We start from the raw sequence: 20,896 nt of genomic DNA, 5'->3' as shown, positions 1-20,896 counted from the left end.
TGGAACTGTCTGATGTTTTTCAAGGGTGGAGTATGTTTCAAACAGAAAGCAGGATTAATAAACGGCTCACCACAGCTAGTGACAGAAAGCTCTGACCACTCAGTTGCAGTAAGGAGACTTCGGATGAGTGCTTATTTGGGTTTTCTGGACAGGATCTCGGGTTACTAGGTTGGCTTTAACTCACCAAGCGTGGCTGTCAGTTTTTAAAGATGTCCAGTAGTGGTGACAGATGTTAGCCAGGGGTGCAGCACTTGTGTGTAAGTCTAACACATGTGTGGTTGGAGCAGAATGAGAAGAGGTCAAAGCAGAAGGACTGTGCGTTCAGAGTCAAGTAAGACCCTCTTCGAGGGCAGAAAGCAGGGGAAGGGATTGAGATCCTACTGCTCTTATTCTAACAAACACAAGCATGAGAATGAAGCTGAGACAGGGGGCTGGGAAGTGCTTTATTTACAGGGAATATAAATTAAACAAGTGGTAATTTATCAGCAACTATTTAAAAATCACAAGATGAGTATTTATTATACTATGTGAATATTTTTAAATTTCTATAATAAAAAATACTTAATCACAGACTGAAAGGGGACTCAGAAGTTAAAAGCACTTGCTGCTTTTCTAGAGGATCTGGTTCAGTTCCTAGCACCTATGTCAGGGGTTTACAACCTGTAACTTAAGCTCCAGAGAATCCAACTCGTTTTTTGGCCTCTACACTCATACATGTTCACAAACAAATAACAATAAACCATGCATGTTGGTTTCACCGTTGTGAAGCCTGCTGAACCAAAGACAAGTAGCACCTCCTAGAGCAGCAGCACTTCCTAACTTTCATGAAGACCAAACAACTCCTCAGGGAACAATATGACAGTATGTCTACCCTTTATGAGCAAGCAACTAACAATATGTTCAACTGTCCAACCTGTTAGCCTTGGAGGGTAAACATGAGGTTTTACCTGGCAAGCGTGGACGTACCAAGCCCCACCAAGAGAAGGCCTGTCACATGGTTTCAGTATCCCAGTGTCGAGAACGCTTACAACATGAACTCTGCTGCTCACTGCCAGGAGCTCATCCCTCAAAACACAAGCTGCTTATTTGCAATGCAGAGACAAACTATATCAAACATCACCTCTGAAAAGGTTACATGAGATAGAGAAGACTCAGTCCTCGGGATACTACCTTCACAAAGCTGTTGACAGCCATGATGGCCATGTCTGGCTGACTCTTGGCATAGTTCATCAGATAGAGGTACACAAGCTTCTTTAGTTCCAGGTTGTCAGTCTGCATACAGTTCACCACATCTGGGAAGAGAGAGCTGAGGAGAAGAGAACTGAAATGAGTAAAGCGGTATCTGTGCCTTAGCTGTTACACAGATGACAAAGTGACAGTTTTGGCTTCCAGAACGATTTGACACGAGGACAATGGTTGAGTGTTGATAATTCATTTTCATGGAAATGAGTAACTAAAAAAATAAGAAGTACTATTATTGGCTGCCAAGTCTCTAAATTGTTTGGTTTTATAGTGTATAGGTCAGGACCTTGTGTGCAGTAGGCAAGCCCTTTAAGCTACTTCAGCCCTCTCAATAGTTTTTATGGAAGGGAAAAAATTTGAGAGCAATGGAAGGAGCCCAACAAGTGCCGACAACACAAGCCCTACCTTGCCCCACATATGCCTTCAGACTGAATCCACCTCCTGTCTAGTTGCTCTAGATTATTTTTTCAAAAATGGAGATAAAGCCCAGGGCCTCACACATGATAGGGAAGTGCTCTGCCACTGAGCTATATCCCAAACCCTGGGGTTATTTTAAAATGAATCATACAAAGTATATTTCCTATGAGCCACAAGCTTAGCACTTGGCTCTGAGTCACGGTCAGGCTGTGTATAGTTTATGCTGACCCGAAACTTACTGTGTAAGCCCAGAGACCTTGCATTCCCTATTCTCCTACCTCAGCTTCCCAGTGCTGAGATTTCAGATGTGCACCATGACAGCTAGCTTCTGGTATACTGTTCCATCTATAATCATTTAGGCATACTCCAAGAAAAATAATTACTTTATCAACACCCTCCCCAAAACAGCAATTTCCACATCAACTCACTGTGGTACCAAAGCATTCCAACAGTTACACTGTTAAATGAACACTTTCTTCCACTGTTGACCAGGAGGAATTAAGTAGGTCCTAAGTCCCTGTAATGTGAGCCTACGATTTCAAGTGTTTCTATGCTTTCTCAAGTGTTCAAGTTTTAAATTCGTAATCAAGATCTGGAATCAGTCATTTCTCCAAGGTAACCTGATTTCCTTTTAGTAGAGTATATGAAGATATTTACTTTTATTCAGCATTATGCATTTACAAATTGGGGCATAGTCAAACATAAATGGTCTGCTCACTTCCTAAGTACTAGCCATCTCTTCATAATTTACCACTTCCCTATAAGGAAAGAAATATCTACCTACACTCACAAAGTAGCATCACTAGCATAAAAAGATTGAAGTTCCAAGTTTGGATTCTAAAATAAGCCATATTTAAAAAACATAACTATAAAGTTAGCAAATAGTCTTCCCTTACTAAAATACCTTATAGACCCCAAATATTTCTACATATCTTATAAATATAAATATATAAAAACCAAATTAATTTTAGTATATTTCACATAGTATGAGTCTTGTACACACAGAAAGCAGAATAGAGAACCTGTGTTTTATGTCCTACACATGAAGTGTTTTTTGTAATTATTTAAGGGTATCTGCATGTGCAGGTGGAGGTCAGAGGACAACCTTTGAGTGTCAGTTCTCTCCTTGAATCATGAGGCTCATGGAGAGTGATTTCAGGTCACCAGGCCATCTCTCTGGTCCAAAAGAAGAAAGTATTTACAAAAGGGTAGATGGGCTGCAAATTCAAAAAGAACCCATCATATCTCCAATGAACCTCTTGACTTCCATTCTGGAGAGTAGGCAATTATTTCCTTAGCTTGTCTGTGTGGTACCAGGTATAGCTTCGTACACATGGAGGTAACTGAAACTCGGCTTTTTCTTTTGTCTCAGAGAAGGTGCAGATGCAGAGCGGCTGCAACACCAGTTAGTAATTATAAAGCCTTTTCTCATAGTGTACTTAGCAGTCCTAAGTACTACTAACAGCCCACACAAGAAGGCTAAAGCTTGGAACAATGGTGCATGCTTGTAACCCCAACATCTAGAAGGCTGAGAGGCAGGAAGACTGCAAGCTTAAGGCCTGTCTGTACTTCATGGAGAATTCAAAACTGGCCTCAGTAATGTAGTGAGACCCTCTCTTAAAATAAAGAAAGAGGGCTGGGAAGGAGTTTAGTAATAAGGGGTTTGCCCAGCATAAGCGAGGTCCTAGGTTCAATCTCCAGTACCAACAAGGAAAAATTGTAGTATATTTCAAAGGTTTATGATTATTACTTTAAGTGGAATAACACTTCCAAATTTTCTCAGTTTTTTCCTTTCAGAATGCCAATAGGTATGACCCACATGAATGAAAGTTTTCTGGAGATCTGGGGGAAGTAGATGCTGAAGGAAGGGCTCTTGAGACCAAAAACCTGAGAGCTGTCCCTATAAGCATCAGAAATCCAGATAACAGCAGTGGGACAGGAGATCAACTTCCGATGCTCCTGCTGCCCTAAGATAGGTTTCTGCTAGTCCTGTTTCACATGTTAGCTTAGGCTGCTGCTATGCAGCATTCAAAGATTGGTAAAATGTTTTAAGAGGCCAAGATAATAAATATTTTAGACTTACTAGACCAAGGATCCACCTAAATTAACAAACATTAGCCAGGTTTAGTAACACACACTTTTAATCCAGCACATGGAGGGCAGAGACAGGTGGATCCCTGTGACTTCAAAGCCAGCCTGGTCTACATAGTGAGTTCCAGGACAGCCAGGGCTACATTATAGACTTTGTCTCAAAAATAATATAAACTAAAATAAATAAGCTTATTTTCTAAGTTATTTTAAAGTGTTATTTTTATTAATGTGAAGATGGCAGTGTTTTACATCTCATCTATTGTTTGTGCATGCTAGAGCACATGTGGAGGTCTGAGACAAGACACAAATGCTTCTCTGCTGGGTTCTGGGGAACTAACAGGTCATTAGGCTCTGCAGCAAATGACTACCCACTGAGCCATCAGTCCCTTGTTTACAAACTCAAAAGTCTCTATAGCACCTTCTTAAATAGAAACAGCTCGATTCTCATGTCACTACCCCTGCTGGGGAACGTTTTAGATGACATATAAGAAGAAAATACAGCTTCATATAAATATAGGAGTTGGAAAACGAAGAAATATTTTAGTATCTTTTCAAAATAAATGGATATTTATTATAAATACGTATTTATTTTTTATTTTATTTGCAGTAGTGTTTTGCTTGCATATATGTATGTACATACATGTATGCCTGATGCCTAAGGAGGTCAGAAAAGGTGCTGAGAGTGCTGGACTCCTGGGTATTGGGAACTGAACCTAGGTCCTTTTCAAGAGCAACAAGTAATGTTAACCACTGAGCCATTTCTCCAGTGCCCTAATAAGAGTATATTAAAAACACAGCTTCAGTAGTACACACACACACACACACACACACACACACACACACACACAGGCACATATGCAGGCATACACACACACACACGCACATGTATACACACAATTTTTTTTTAAGAAAGGAAAACTGTGCTGGCAGAATGGCTCAGCTGGTAGAGTGCTTAAATACGGACCAGATGACCTGGACTTACTGTGGGACTCCACAAATGGCAGGAGAGAACAGACTTGAGAGCTGTCCTCTAACTTCCACAGGCACACACACATATACAATTTTACTGCATCATGAACAAGAGTCCTGAATGAACTGCTCTTTTTCTCATAACTTCTTTTTTTCTTTGTGTGAAAAACAGAATGACTGTCCTAGCCAGCATACTGCCTGGAGACATAGTAAGGTGGTGGCACTTCTTACTATCACTTCTTATCACGGAAAAGCTCAGAATGGTAAAAGGGCAAAGAGAATCGAGAGTTATAATAGCTCTTATCTCATGGGCCTATGAGAGGGCCTTACGAGGCTGCACTTCAAACAGCTCACTAATCACAGGAGTGAAAATTAACAGTCAAGGGAACGTTGGGAGTGCTGGTTCCCACCCTGAATCCAACGACAGAACGTGCAGATGCAAAGCTAAGAGCACTGACCTAAGCCAATTAAAGAGTAGGTGAGCTCACCGTATTTTTATCATCTTTTAAAACTACTTCAGGCAGTGGATTTCTACATCATCTAGAAAAGCAGTAAGGGCTACGACACGGGGTCTGACTGTCCACAGGGCAAGAGCCATCCTTACCTCACATCCTTCCCCACGGTCATAGCAGCAATCACTTTCTTCACAGCCTCCTTCCTCTTTTCTTTCTTTTCATTGTTGAGTTCAGCTTTTAATTCAAAGATTTCTCCTAAAAGAGATGAGAACAAACAGGGATGGTCTCGGGACTCCAGAATGGGCAGAATACTGCGATAGAAAAATGACATCAGGATAGCAAGGCAGCCACTGAAGTAAGGCTATTTTAAAATCATGAGATGCGCAATTCAAAGCCCCAGAATGTTAACTGACCCACCGACAAAGACTCCATCAATAAATTCTTAAAGCCTTTAAATCGTGGTCTTTAAAAGGCAGCACAGATCCTACTTTAGAAAGCAGAAGAGCAAGCAAAAGTAACCCTCACTGCAACAGCATTGGGAAGAGCAGACTTTACAGACCTGAGAAGAAAAGACAGACACGAAGGTAGGCAGCTGGCTTGGAAATCAGTGCTTACAAACTAAAAGAGATACAACTTTACAGATTAATAAATTAAGCTCAAAAATCAGTTTATTACTTACAAAATTGGGCTTGGCATCCCCCTGCCCCTCTCAAGATTTATTTATTTTATGTTTTAATTTTTTGCCCGAATGTATGTCTATGTACCACATGCATGCCTAGTGCCCTCAGAGGGTAGAAGAGGTGTTGAGCACCCTGGAAAAGTTATGGGCAGTTGTGAGTCACTATGTGGGTGCTGGGAACCAAACTCAGGTCCTCTGGAGCCATGCCTCCAAGCCCCAGCATTCACTTCCTGGCTTCAGTTCCCAGCACCCACATGGTAGCTTATAACTGTTCATAACTCTAGCTCCATCGCTTCTCAGCCCTTTGGCTAAGATCAGGTGTAGTATAACTCTAGTTCCAGGGACCCTGACGGCCTCTTGCCTCTGCAGGCACCAGGCACACATACATATTCATGCAGAAAAACACTTACATACATAAAAATAGTCATTTCTTTAAAGGACAACTTTGGGGAGCTGGTTCTCTCCTTCCACCTTGTTAAGATGGTCTTGTTTCTGGGCTGTGCTATACACTCTGAATGATTCTCCTGTCTGCCTCCCATGCTGAAGGAGGAATAATGGGATTACTGATACATACAACACCACATCGAACTTTACTGTGTGGGTTCCAGGGATAGAACCTAGATAGTCAGGCTTATATAGCAAACACTTTTCCCTACTGAAGTATCTTACCAGACTACGAGATGATCAAAAATATCAATGCTTTACTCCAGCCTGGTCCAAATGAACTGGACTGTCAAGAGCTTTTAGTTTGTACATGGTCTTAACGTACAAGGCACAGTTAAGTCAGAAAGAAAAAGAAATCATCAGTCTAGTGCTATAGTGGCATGGCTGGTATGGGGTAATAATCCACTTTCCAACAGGATTAGAAGTCCACTCACAGGAGAGAATTCGTGCTCGGTACTTGTGATGGTTTCAATGAAAATGTCCCCATAGATGCACATGTTTGAACACTTGGTCCTCAGTCGATAGAACTATTTAGGGAAGGCTTAGGATGTATGGTCTTGATGGCAGAAGTGTGTTGCTTAGGGAGGGCCTTTGGGGTTTCAAAAGGTGTCATTCCGCTGTTCCCTCTCTGCTTCCTGTTTGTGGATCTGGATGTGAACTCTTAGCTGCTGCACATGGGCCACAGCTGCCTGTCTGCATGTCATGATGGGGACGCACTCCTATCCCTCCGGAATGGTAAGTCCCAAAGAAACCCTTCCTTCTATAAGTTGCCTTGGTCATGCTATTTTGTCCAACAATAGAAAAGAAACTAATACAGTACTAGAAACCTGGTCAAAAGCCCATGGCCCAGGAGGTTATAGGCCCTAGTGGGCAATCTATCACTGTTATTCTGCTGAATTATCATGTTGTCCAACTGCTTCCCACATATATACACTTATACTCAGAGATTAGTGTTGTTCTCAACCTCCAACAGAATTATTCCAATTAGGCAGTGGTTGGTTAATGCAGAATCAAAATTATTCTAAGTGCTGAGAATGAGTGAGTGGCTGAGTCCCCAGTCCTAACTGGAACATCTGTATCAACCACCTCACCTGCCCCACGTCTCAGAGACTATCACTGAGGAAGGGGTAGTGGAGACAGTGTGTGAGCCGGCGTGTAGGAAGGAGGGTTATGAAATGCTGTTCTGTACATGAGATGGCCATTGCATTCATTAACTCACAGTACCTATGGCTATGTGCACAACAACAAGCCAGTCAACATTCAAGCATGGACAGGGGAAGGGCTCACAAGGCTCAAGCCCTAGTTTAGGGGCTCATGGTGGCTGCTGGGAGAGAGAGAACCATTATTCTTTGGGGATGTGGCCACTGGCAGATTGTCCAAGCTCTACTAGATGGTCCCATATGAATGAATGGGCATGAGAGAGGCACTAATTGGGTTCAGCAGATTAATATAAATAAATAAATAAATAAATAAATAAACAAACAAACAAATAAATAAATACCATGAAGTTGGGATGGGACATGCTGGGAAGAACTGGAGAAGGAAGTGGATGCTGGATATGAACAAAATACATTATATATATGAAATATAAATATACATATATGAATTCTCAATAAATATATATGGACTGGTGAGATGGCTAAAGGTTAAAGGTGCTTCAGAACCAACTTCTGAAAGTTGTCATCCAACTTCCACATATACTATGGTGTGTGTGTGTGTGTGTGTGTGTGTGTGTGTGTGTGTGTGTGTGCGCGCACGTGCACACACTAAATATAATACGAAAAAAAAATCACTACCTAGTGAGTAGTTTAATAAGTTATTTGGCCCAGCACGGTGGCACACATCTGTAACCCCAGCATTCAGGAGGCAAAGACAGGAAGGTAGATTGTCAGAAGTTCAATGCCTCCCTGGTCTTCTTAGTAAGTTTTAGGCCAAATAGGGCTACATGAAGTCTTATCTCAGAAAACAAGAAAAAAGAATGAAGCTTAAAACAATACAAACTAGGGTCATTTCTAAGGGCCCAGTTCTGAACGACTACGCAGTAAGTGTCAAAGACTGTCACCACTAAGGCTCCACCTCTAGCCTCACCCACCTTTAGAACACAGGGGATAAAAGAAAAAGCCAATGGTCCTAATCAGACAAAGGAGGGGGAGAATGGAAAGAGGGCTATTCCACACAACCATTTTTATGAGAAAAAGGCAACGACTTTCAACAGACAGGAGGAGGGGTAAATGAAAGGAAGGCTATCCCACACCACATACATGTTCATGCCTACTCCCATTTCTTCCTTTTGTGGATACCCTTACCTTTTTGGTTGTTTGTTTTGTCTGCAATAGGGCCTTGCTATGTAACCCTGACTGGCCTGGAATTCACAATGCAGACTAAGGTGGCCTCTTGTCTCAGGCAATCCTGCCTCTGCTTTCAGACTGTTGGGATTGCAGGTGGGTAACCACTTTGCCCATCTTTTCCATGTGTACTTCAAACCTGACTAACTGTGGCCTCCTAGCCCACCACCTTCCAGACTGCTCTCAACGATCATTTTACGCTGACTTCAGCCACCACTCTGCACACTGTGATCTCCCCGAAGCCCCTGACAGGAAGTATATCGACAAGAGACATTAAAATGGAACACATAAAAGCTTATTTTATCAATATCCATCCCCATTAGGCAAGCAAATTGCTTGAAAAAAATCACTATTCCATTTAATTGACAACTACAAAAATAACACTAGCAGAAAGGCCAGGCCTTTAAAGAGTCATTCTCTTCTTTACTGAGCTGTTCGCTGCCAAATGTAGCTCTCAAGGCTCCCGTCATTTACTTCTGGAACAGTGAAGGGCAAACAGCAGGGATTCACAACGTCTGAAGTGAGAGCAGCACCCAGAGCTGCGGAATTGAAACAGGATGTAACTGAAATTATTCCAGAACCAAGCATAAATTTAAAGAGTCTGCTCCAGAGGCGGTTCTGGTGGGCGTTGCAGGAAGCAAAAGGAACACCGTCTATCCATTTTTGAAAAACATATTAGCTAGCAGTGACTCAATTTGTACGTCTCAAACTTTTATAAATGTCATTTGTACCCTTAAAAGAATGGGTTTGATGAATTAGGTGAGTTTTAAAACAACTTTTAGAGGAAAAAAAAAAAAAAGGCCAAGTGTATGTTTCAGCACTTAGAGGATGCAGCGAGGCAGGAAAATCTCCAAGGCCAGTCTAGACTACAGAGTGAGTTCCAGGACACCCAGAGCTACACAGGGAAGCCCTGTATCAAAAAAACAAAACAACAACAACAACAAAACCTTTCTATGTCATTAAAGACAGTGCGTTGATCACCAAAGCACATAAAGTGTTAGCAGAAGAAAATATAAATACATATCTAAATGATTAAGTAGTTAGCTGAAAGAAACTAAAAAGGAGTTGATGGCTCTGTGTGGCTTTTCTTAGTGTGCATGTGTGCACATTGATGTGTGTGAGATCTATGTGTGGGTGAGAGTGTATGGAGGACAGCAGACAACTTCGTGGAGTTGGCTCGCTCTTTCCACCTTTACATGGACTGCAGAGCTCAAACTCAGGTTGCTAGGCTTACTCAGTGAGCACCTTTACTGGATGAGCCATTTTGGTGGCCATTTGATTCTGAGACAGAATCTTGCTATGTAGCCTAATCTAGCCTCACAAGCATCCTGCCTCAGCCTCCTGAGTGCAGAGATTCTAGGCATATGCCACTATGACAAGCAGACTAATAGTTTCTGTGAGGTGTAAACCCTAAAGAGAGAAAAGAAACTGGATGAATCTAAAGACAAGCACTAGGACAGTATCTTGCATGTGCCACATTTTATTACCCAACCCCACTCTTTTCACTAGTCAAATCTGCCAACCATTGTTAGCGGCCAAGAATGGCTTTCAGTGTTAACTACACATTAAAAAAAATCTGTAGAGCTTTTAAAAACTCAATATTCAGCCCAGCATGGCGATATGTGTTTGTAATCCCAGCACTTGAGAGGATGTCAGGAGAGTGAATTCCACGCTAATGTGGACTAATTCACAAGTTCTAAGACAACCTGGCTAATTAACGGTAAGACTTTATCTCAACATTAAATAAAATAGATAGAAAAGGTCAGAACAAGAACTGGTGAGATGGCTCAGAAGGTAGAATACTGGCTGTCCTTCCAAAGGACATGAATTTGACCCCAATATTGACTCGGTAGGCTGACAACCAACTTAATTTAACTGCACTTCCCAAGGAATCTGACAGTAAATAAAATAATAAAAAAAATTTAAATGGAGGTCCCCTAATATCAGCTATGGGCCCTCTACATTCTTGTAAACACCAAACACAAACACGTGCATACGTGTGCGCGCGCACACACACACACACACACACACACTCTCTCTCTCTCTCTCAAAAAAAATCTTCAAACTGTATTCACTCTCTTAAAAAAAAATCTTCAAACTGTATTTATTCCCCAGTTAAGATTTTGTGGCATTTTCTTTATAATTCTCTACATACACACAGATCTTTTTTTATACCACTCTAAGTTGCAGACATTATGCCTCTTTAGCGTTGAATATGTAACTTGTGTTTTTTAGGGATAAGGAACTTTTCTTAATCATTTTAATATTAAATTATTAATATTAAAATATCAATATATCACCACCAGCATCTGCTCACTGCTCTCTATAGTTACCTTATTCCCATCCCATTCCCACCTCTGGAGCAGCATTCAGCTTAAGAACCCTGCAGTGACTTGATGTGCCAGATGAAGGGGAGTGGAGTACAGGAGAGACTGTGTGAGCAGGGAACGGGGAGAAGAGGAGGGTCGGCAATTGGAGTGTAAAGTGAATAAATAAACTAATAAAAATGCTAGATATTACACTTATTGTCATTTCTCTTTAGTCATTAATCTGAAGCAATTTATTTTCATGATTATATTTTTGTTTTTAAGACAGGCTCTTACTATGTAGCCCTTGCTGGCCTGGAACTACATAGACCAGGCTGGCACTGAATTCACAGCAATTCACGTGCCTCTGCCTCCCAAGTGCTATGTCATGAGAAGATGTTTTAAGTACAGGGCCCTTATTATGAGAAGCACCTCCAGTTTGCCATGGTTTTCCTGAATTGCAATAAGGTTATGAATTTTGGCAAGCTAACTTCAAAAGGCAAATGGTGTTACTTTTACTGGTTTTGGTGATGTCAGCAATGAATATATGGTTAAGATTCTAAATACTGTTTGTTTTGTTTTTTAAGATTGTGTGTGTGTGTGTGTGTGTGTGTGTGTGTGTGTGTTTTGCTTGGTAGCCACAGAAGTCAGAACAGGGTGCCAGATTCCCTGGATCCAGAGTTATAAATGGTTGTGAACTATAGTATGGATACTGGAAATCGAAGCAAGAGCCTCTGCACAAAAAAGTGCTCTTAACCACTGAGCCATCTCTCCAGCTCCCATTTGGACATTAAACAACTAATACTTTTCATCTCTGTAATTAGTAATTTGTTGAAAGATATTTTGAAGCCCTATCAATGCCCTGTTCCTTACCAAACTTCCCACCTAATAACTTTAGCATCATGACTCTTGCATAAACTATAATTTATACTAAATATAGTCACACATGAATTGATTATATTCATTAGGTTATTATCCATTACTCTGATCATTTTGTTTGTTTTTTTTGTTTGTTTTTTGTTTATTATTTATTTATTTATTTTTGAGACTAGGTTTCTCTGTGTAGCCCTGGCTGTTCTAAAACTGACTTTGTAGACCAGGCTTGCCTCCAACTCTCAGAGATCTGCCTGCCTCTGCCTCCAAGTGCTAGGATTAAAGGCATGTGTCACCATCACCAGGCTGAAAAACGTCAATTAGACACCAAGATTGACTACTAGGAACCCTGTGCACCTACTCTGACTTGAGTGAAAATTAGGGTAGTTAATCAGTAACTCCTTCGGTGTTAAGGACTAAGCAAAATGTGCACAATGCACACTCGGACTCACACACACTAGGAAGACAAACACACTAGGAAATACTTCAAGACAAAGACAAATTCTATGTCAGAAAAGCTGTCACATGTCAGCCATTGAAGAAGAGGACACACATACCAGAAAAGCAGGCCAAGACACTGAAAAAGAAGAGTAATAAACGGCACAGTTTTGGTGCCAGGCCCAGAATATTTCAGCAAATAGAAGACCTGCTGAGTACAAAAGCATGCACTTCTGATTCTGAGAAGAAAGCACGCTCAGCTGGGTGCTTAGTAAGCTGAGGACAGCGGCACTAATCTAGCTCTGACAGAAGGGCCAGCCATATCTCTAGAAATGGGCCATTTGTAAACAATTTGGGAAGGCAGATGTTCCAAGAAGAATCCTGGTTTGTAAGCCCACACTCACGTGTATTCCATTACTGACCACGAAGGTGATATAGGTCATAGAGCCAAGAGCAAGAGGCATAGCTTGATGGCAGAGCACCCACCTAGCTGTGCAAGGCCCTAGATTAGGTCCCCAGCCCTAGCAAACAAGCATATAAAATCCCCTACACTTCACTAAACTTATTAAAATATAATTACTTGTATAAGCATCAGATTCCCAGTGAGACTGCAAACACATGTGTAAAAATGGTAGAACATTCTAACTGGGAAGCCTAGCCCAGAAGCTGAACAGTTTGAAGGTCTCCCAAGTTCCCCCACTTACCCTTCTTATTGGTTGTGAAGTACTTGGAGTCAGTCATGATTCTGGATCTTCAGCGTGAACCTATGTAATAAAAAATGCTGTTATCCAATTACAAGTCTCCAGAAAGACATCACATTTTGAGAACATCTATATTTAGAATTTCTGCTCTTTAACAACACGAGGAGCTTCTTCCTAATGCCACCACCATTTGTGGTTAAAGCAGTGCAGGAAGTAAGAACTGCTTCAAGGAACTTCTGGGGTGGAGTCTGAAGGACAATGGACTAGGGCAATAATCTGAACCCCTACGGCTCTGCAACCTCCAAGGACAAGCCTTTGAAAATACATCTTAGTCACGCACTCAAACACTTCAGACTAAGGCTTAGTTGGAAAGACTTCTAATCAGGAAAGTCTAGTTACTTTTCTGTCTCAGCATGGAGTGACTCAAAGCATGGACTTCAAAGCAAAACAGAACAATTCTGTCAATCTATTTAATACTGCTTGCAAAAAGGCTCTCAGAAAAATAAGAAGCCTTCCTTACTCCCAGCCCCAGGGATAGAGGCAGAAGACCAAGAGTTCAAGCTCTTCCTCCTACACATAGCTACACAGTGACTTTGAGGTGAACCTGGACTACATAAAGACTCTGTCTCTAAAACAAAAAGGAAAGAAATCAAAGGATTAGAAACCATGAACATGTAGGACACAGAAAGTGTTTTGATATTTGTCACATAGAGGCTTCCATTAAAGTTTTCATGTCTTTCTAGCAAAAATTCAGAGAACACTATAATCAATCCATTCACAGCATAAATTAAAGAAAAAAGTAGAGAAGTCAGGAAAACTCTACTTTTAAATATTTTTTATTATTGACTTATATGTATGTGTGTATACCTGTGTGTGCCCCTGTACCAAGGCCAGAGGAAGGAGTTGGATCCCTGAAGCCAGAGTTACAGATAGTTGGAAGCCACCTGACCTGAGTGTTAGGAATTGAAACTGGGCCTCTGCAAGAGCAGCAAGTGCTTTTAACCCCTGAGATACCTGTGTGGCCCTGACTGGCTGGAACTCTATGTAAAAGAGATTGGTCTTGGCAAAGTCCGCTTCTCCTGCCTCTGTCCAGAGTGCTAGGTTTACAAACATACCGCCACACACGGTTCTTTCTGGACTTTGTTTGTTTGTTTGCCTGTGTTTTGAGACAGGTCTCATGTAGCCCAAGATGGTCTCAAACCTGCTATGTGACCTAAAGGTGACTTTTAATTGTTTCTCCATGTGAGCCACCACACCTGGCTAGGAATTCTTCACATAAACAGGTGGATCTGAGTTCTAAGTCAGCTTGAGCTGCATAATAAATTCCAAGCCAGCCAGGGCTAGCTATATAGTAAGACCCTGTTTGAAAGCACAAAACTTTTTAAAGACTTGTGATATAAATCTTAAGTTATCTATGAGTAAGATACGAATACAAACACTGATGTACAGGAACAATTACTAGGGCCTGAGAGAAGCACCACGGCATTGGTTCAAAACCATTACTGTTTCTTCAGAATGCTGGCATACTATTTTAACTCCCTGGAATCATCAAAACGTCAAACCTAAGATTTAAAGACACAATTTGTTCGGAAGGTTTTCACCCACTTGGGAAAAATGCACGTAAGCATTCTGTTTTCTAAAGCACTCATATGTACCCATACACATATATAAGATTATTTTTTTCCTTTCTTTTGTAATAAGGTCTTCACTATATAGTCTGACAAGCTTGAAAACTGATATAAAGACCAGGCTGGCTTCCTACTCAAGGGATCCTGCTGTTTCTGCCTTGGACCACTATATCCAGATAACATGAAATTCTAACAGGAATTCTCAACATACTCTGTTCACCCACCTTAAGGCATGTGTTTATTAGCAGCCTACACATTTCATGATTAGTATGATTCGATTCCTAGCACCCAACCCGGAGACTCATCACGGTCTATAACTTCAGTACCAGGGAATCCGACACCTTCTTCTGGTCTCCTTGGGCATACACACATGATACACTGACATATACACACAGGAATAACACCCATACACATAAAATAAAATAATAATAAAAAGAAGCCTGCAACATATATCCTAAATCAAAAATCTCTGTTCTCTAACAAAACAGAGATAAAGAGAACCAACTACTTGGGAACCTGAGGTAGGTCTGGGAATTTTAATTAAAGTCTGTCTTAAAAATAAAATAAGGCTGGAGATGGCTCAACAGGTAAGAGCACTGACTGCTGTTCTTCTAGAGGACCCATATTCCGTTCCTGGCACGTACTTGGCAACTCATAACCATCTATAACTCCAGTTCCAGGGGATCAGATGCGCTCTTCTGGCCTCTGAGGTCAGAAGTGGTGAACAAACCTATGTGCAGTCAAAAATACCCATATATGAACTAAAATAAATAAATAAAGGGCTCAGTAGTAGAGGGCTTGCTTAATATACAGAAAATCCTGTGCTCAATCTTCAGTGGCATTTTGGATTAGGGATATAGCTCAATGGTAGAGTGCTTACCTAGCAGGTATAAGGCCTCTCCATCATCAAAAGGGAGGAGGAAAAAAAAAAAAGGAAAAAAAAAAAGCAGGTAAATATATCACTCATTTAACTGACACCATAGTCAATAATTGTGATGAAATAATTGCCATCATACAGGCAGAAAAACAAGGCATCCAGTCTATCCTTAAGGCGGGGGCAGAGGTGTGGGGGATAAGGGAGAATGAAAACAGTCTAAACAAAAGCACTGTAGAAAGAAAGGGTTGGGGGGGCTGGGGGAGCAGCCTAGACTTAAACACATTATATATTTGTATGAATTTTAAGTATTTAATTAAAATGAGAAAGAGTGGTAGTGACAGAACCTTAATGTCCCTGTGACTCTCAACTCACAATTCATATAACTATTTTTTAATAAAGACCCTCCCAAACACTTGCCAAATATTCAGTCAAATTCTCCAGTATAGGGTGTAAAACTGGTGCCCACAGTAGAAACCACACACACACACAAAGCCACAATAGAACTGGAAAAATACAACTTCAACTTGCCTAGTGCTTCAAAATTCAAAATCCTACTGGGGCAAAATTTTTCAGGAAATCCCTAGAAATAAGCAAGCCACAATGGAATTTGAACTTACACCACCTTATACAACATGAAACCTGAAAGGTCACTGACTGACTTAAGGTGTGGCCTAGGGACATTGTTAAAGGACAGAGCAGCCACCAGGCAAAGCAGTAATCCTTGAACTTGTCCTAGCCCACAGTATTGCTTCACTGCCTTTCACAGTACAAGGGTATAGATCTAGATTAACATAACCTAGTTTCTGCCAAATATAGGTTGTCAACGTCCTTTCTCTCCTCCCAGCCTTCCCCTCCTCCAATTTCCCCAAAGAGCAACTCAACAGCAAACCAAGATTAACAGGCTGGGTAGAATACAGTCAGAAACAAATTAGTAAGGTCTTAATTTCAAGTAGTTGTCTGGGAAATGGCAGCCAACGTTAGCACTGGCAAGGCCACTATGCCCTTCTTTGCACATGAAGTCAATAACTAGCCAGAGTTCAGTAAACTGCAAAGCATTAGTGACATTCCAGGAACCTCTGCTTATAAGGATGAGTGGTATGAAGACCATTTCTGGCTAAAATGTTCATAACACCAGGACAATAGCAGCTTCAGATTAATTAGCTTATCAGAAATAAAACATTTAAAAGCTAAATCCACCTCTGGCTTCTATTTAAACAACTACAAGTTAATTCATTAATATAGTATTATGCGTAAAGAAAGAAGCCCAACAGTTTTACACCCAACTGTTATGAAATTCCAAGACATTTGGGGAAACCTAAGCCTAGGAGGAAAGAAGAAAAATGGGGATGATGTCCTCTGAATGCTCCCTGTCTGACTTGGTTCAAATGTGTGCCTTAAGAGGAAAGCAATGACCTTTTACAGGGGAAGGGGATGTGAGGGACTTCTCTGAGTCTTATTTTCTCAGAATGTTTACTTTGTATTAATTTACCACTCAACTTTAGGGAGCTTTTTTGCAGAGCACACTCCCCTTTATTTCTCAGGGAGTCTCCCCTGCAAGACACCTACTCTGCTCTCATTTTACATGTCCGCCCGCCTCACTTAGTCATCCCGGGAATGTGTTACTGGTGGCTGCACCTACTTCACCTGCCGCTTTCTATTAATACCTTGTAAGTGCACCCTGAGGCTGAGCAGTAGAACTACACAAGGAAAGCAGGTGATAATTTAGATTGTTCCTCTCTGAGACCACCTTCTTTTCAGTTAACTTGCCTTGCTGTGCTTATAGTGTGTCCTTTGTCTTTTAAACCACAAAGGTCACAAAAGAGTTTGGCCATTTTAAAAAAATAATCTCCCTTCTAAATGATAAAAAAAAAAAAAAATTCAGCGAAGCATCCATGACAGATTCATACTGCTTCATACCTAAACTGCTTGAGTTTAATAAGAGCCTTCCTCTAAACAGGGCTGCTCAAAATACTAATACATCCTGAGAATTCAAAGAATAAAGAAATGGCAGGAAATTCCAGTTTTTTCACTTCTAGTAGACTTTTACAGCCTTGCCCAAACTAGACTGCTCCTAATAACCCCGGGGAATAAAGGGAGCTAAAAAAAGAAAAACAATTCCAGGCTAAGATTTACTTTCACTGGCTTCCCCCTCTCACACAGGAGGTCAATTACGCAAGTTTCTCCTTCCTTTCTCGAAGAACATTATTTAGTCCCCTATTCTCTTTACCCACTTCCCTCCGCAGGTCAAGACCCGGTCAAGAAAACTGTCCAGGATAAGGAGAGATGCCTCCGAATACGGGTGACAACGGAGGTTTCAGTGACCAAACGGTCGCGGGAATCCTTTCTCCCTAGGCGTGCTGGACGGACACGTCCAAGCTTCTTTCTCAATGAACAGATGCCAAACGGGAAATCTAGGTGGTTCTCCCTGGGCCTCCAGCGGCCACACCCCTGGCCTGAGCCCTACCCAAGCCGGTCTTCCGAACCTTGCTTCGTTTTGAAGCCCCCAACTATCGCTGCTACACCGGAGCTCAGCCCCAACCCACCACGGTCACTACGAAAGAGGTACTTTCTCCAAGCTTTTCCCTCACAACGGTCACACCCGAGGACTCCCTCCATCCTCAACCGTCACGCTCCCCGTTTCTCCTTTCCTCCTGCGCCTACGACCCGGCTTGGGGTTCCCTTCCTTCACAACTACCCCCAGTCAGGGACACACCCCAAAGCCAGCCGCCTTGAACTCACCGGAGGCAAGGGCGGGGTGGCGGCGGCAGTCAGAGAGCACAGCCGGGAAGGTGGTGTAATGGTTTCCTGCCCGTCACGATTCTCTCTAGATCTAAGACACTGCGCAAAACCCAATTTGCCAGGGACAAAGATGGTGGGCCGGAAGTTTTGGCGTAAGAGAATCTCGCCGCCTGACGTCATCCGGGTGCGCGGGAGAACCAAACAGCCAAGTTGTGTCTGTCGCCTCAGCAACGGAAAGGTTTACCTTTCTCAGGGTTAGGGCAGACTAAGGAAACCCGCAGTGGCTTTTCCAAAGGATATCTTCAATACGTAGATATTTTCTTGATTTATTTCCATGAACAAGAATTTTGTTAAACCTGTGTGAGATATCCTATATGCTTAAACACAAACCTCGGCTAATTTGCATGTAAGGTTCAGAAGCCCATAGAGGTGATAGAAACCAGAAGTACAGGTGGGCAGCTGAACTAGGAGTTAGCGACTCAAAGATGCTAAGAAGTATTCAGATCTGAGTTTGAATCCCTACGTTGTACAAGACTGGAGAAACTTATTAGCGCCCCCTTCCTGCCTCGCCCGTAGGCTTGCGTGGTATAAGGTACCCAAAACACTTAGTGGATACAGGTTTCTTTAGGAAACTAAACTGGTACTACTGGTGTTTAAAAAGAAAAACCAGCATTGGGCTGTGTATCTCAAGCAAGCCTGAAACTAAGCCCCTCTTGCTTCTGCCTCTAGAGCACTTTGAACTTCTCTATCTATATATATACCTTGACAGTAAGGCTTAGTGGTTCTCCTACCCAGGCTTCCCTCACTCTACTATTGAACATCTTTAATGTGCATTGGTGTTTTGCCTGCGTGTATGTATGTGAGAGTGTTCGGTCCCCTGGAACTGGAATCTCAGACAGCTGTGAGCTGCCATGTGGGAGCTGATAACTAAACCCAGGTCCTTTGAAAGAGCAGCCAGTGATCTTAACCACTGAACCATCTCTCCAGCCCCCAGATTTGAAACTTAAAACTCACGGCAGGGCTGGAGAGAATGGCTCAGTGGTTAAAAGCACTGGTTGCTCTTGCAGAGGTCTTCAGTTCAATTCCCAGCAACCACATGGTGGCTCACAACCATCTGTAATGAGATCTGATGCCCTCTTCTGGTGTCTGAAGACAGCTACAGTGTACTTCTATACATAAAATAAATAAATTGTTATATATTAAAAAAAAACAAAAACAAAAAAAAAAAAACAAGGTAACCAGGTGTGGTGGCATAAGCCTTTAACCTCAGCACTCAGGAGGCAGAGGTAGGTGAATCTTTGTGAGTTCAAGGATAGCCTGGTCTACAATATGAATTGGAGAGTCAGGGCTACACAAAGAAACCCTGTCTTTGAAAAACAAAACAAAGGGTTGGGGATTTAGCTCAGTGGTAGAGCACTTGCCTAGCAAACACAAGGGTTAGGTCCTCAGCTCCGGGGGAAAAAAAAAAGAAGAAAAGAAAAGAAAAACAAAACGGGCTGGAGAGATGGCTCAGAGGTCAAAAGCACTGTCTCTTCTTCCAGAGGTCCTGAGTTCAAATCCCAGCAACCACTTGGTAGCTTACAACCATCTGTAATGAGATCTGGTGCCCTCTTCTGGCCTGCAGGCATACATGCAGGTAGAATGCTGTATACATAATAAATAAGTCTTAAAAGAAAAAACAAAACAGATGACTTAACCCAGTTACAATCAAGTTAGTTATTTACTGAGCATGTATCATGTAATTTCCTATGTAACTTATGTTTAGTATATATTTAAGATCTCCAAACCTGATGGCCAGGCTTAACCTTTAATGCCTTCTAATAGAAAGGTCAATCATGTGCCTCTATTAGACTGCCCATTTGAAATTGGGGTTTTTAGTGTATTATTTGGTGACTAAAAACTGGCACGTTACCAAAATAAAATAAAAACTAACACTATTTTTCTATTCAGAACCAAGGAAAGATCCTAGGGCTTCACACACCTTGGGCAAATACTCTAACACTGAGTTATATAACCAACCAGGACATACTATTTTTAATTCTTTCCCTCTTCTCATGTAATAATTAGTTTCCTTTTTATAGAGTAGTCTTGTGGGTCCATTAATCAGGAAATCTTGACCCTCTGGCTAAGCATGAAACTAGACTTTGAACCAAGATTGCTCAAATGGATTTTTCCCCCTCTTTTCTCCTCCTTTCTCTTCTCTTTCCTCCTTTCTGAAACAGGGCCTCACTGCCAGATAGCCCAATGTCTCAGGCATTGGGATTACATATGTATGCCAGCACCTTCTGTCAGAAGAATCTGATGGACACAATGACAACCTGACGTTCATTCATTGTAACAAGGTTAGTTGGATGAAATGTTGCTAATTCCTGCTAGAGAACTCTAAGTTATATAGTCCTGCTCCTTTTGAGCTATCTTATTTTGCCAGCTACTCCATAGCTATTTTTTAAAGATTTATTTAAATGTTGTATCTGTACAAGTCTGTGCAGGTACCTATGGAGACCAGAGAGCACTGTATCTCTGGAACTGGACCTACAGTTAGTTGTGAGCCTCTGAATGTGTGCTCTGGAAACTGAACTCAAGTCCTCTCTGTAAGAGCAACACGTGCTCTGGCCTGCCCATCATCTGTCCAGCCTCCCCACCTATAGTTTAAGTTCCTTTTATTTTAAAATAGCCTGCTTCTGTTCTTTGC

At 41.6% G+C, this 20,896-nt stretch overlaps 1 protein-coding gene across 15 annotated transcripts in view; it reads right to left on the bottom strand.

Annotated features, from left to right (window-relative positions):
* Ap2b1 (adaptor related protein complex 2 subunit beta 1) overlaps positions 1-20,896 on the bottom strand; it is a 105,623-nt gene that overhangs the window by 83,504 nt on the left and 1,223 nt on the right. For 6 of the 15 annotated variants that reach the window (XM_008767937.4, XM_063268347.1, XM_063268345.1 and 3 more), the window contains exons 2-4: positions 12,964-13,023; positions 5,324-5,429; positions 1,171-1,306 (exon numbers count right to left, since the gene is read on the bottom strand). In XM_008767937.4, coding sequence (XP_008766159.1) covers positions 1,171-1,306; positions 5,324-5,429; positions 12,964-13,000 — 279 coding nt within the window. In that variant the 5' untranslated portion in view covers positions 13,001-13,023. Of the gene's footprint in view, positions 1-1,170; positions 1,307-5,323; positions 5,430-12,963; positions 13,024-15,468; positions 15,487-17,696; positions 17,811-18,008; positions 18,153-18,204; positions 18,345-20,896 lie in introns of those variants that run through there. The other 9 variants (XM_063268348.1, XM_063268350.1, XM_063268342.1 and 6 more) reach the window with 8 other exon arrangements.

Source organism: Rattus norvegicus, chromosome 10 (genome assembly GCF_036323735.1).
Source record: "Rattus norvegicus strain BN/NHsdMcwi chromosome 10, GRCr8, whole genome shotgun sequence".
NCBI classification, from domain to species: Eukaryota; Metazoa; Chordata; class Mammalia; order Rodentia; family Muridae; genus Rattus; species Rattus norvegicus.
The sequence above is the reverse complement of the archived record's forward strand: the minus strand, read 5'-3'. Positions and strand labels throughout refer to the sequence as shown.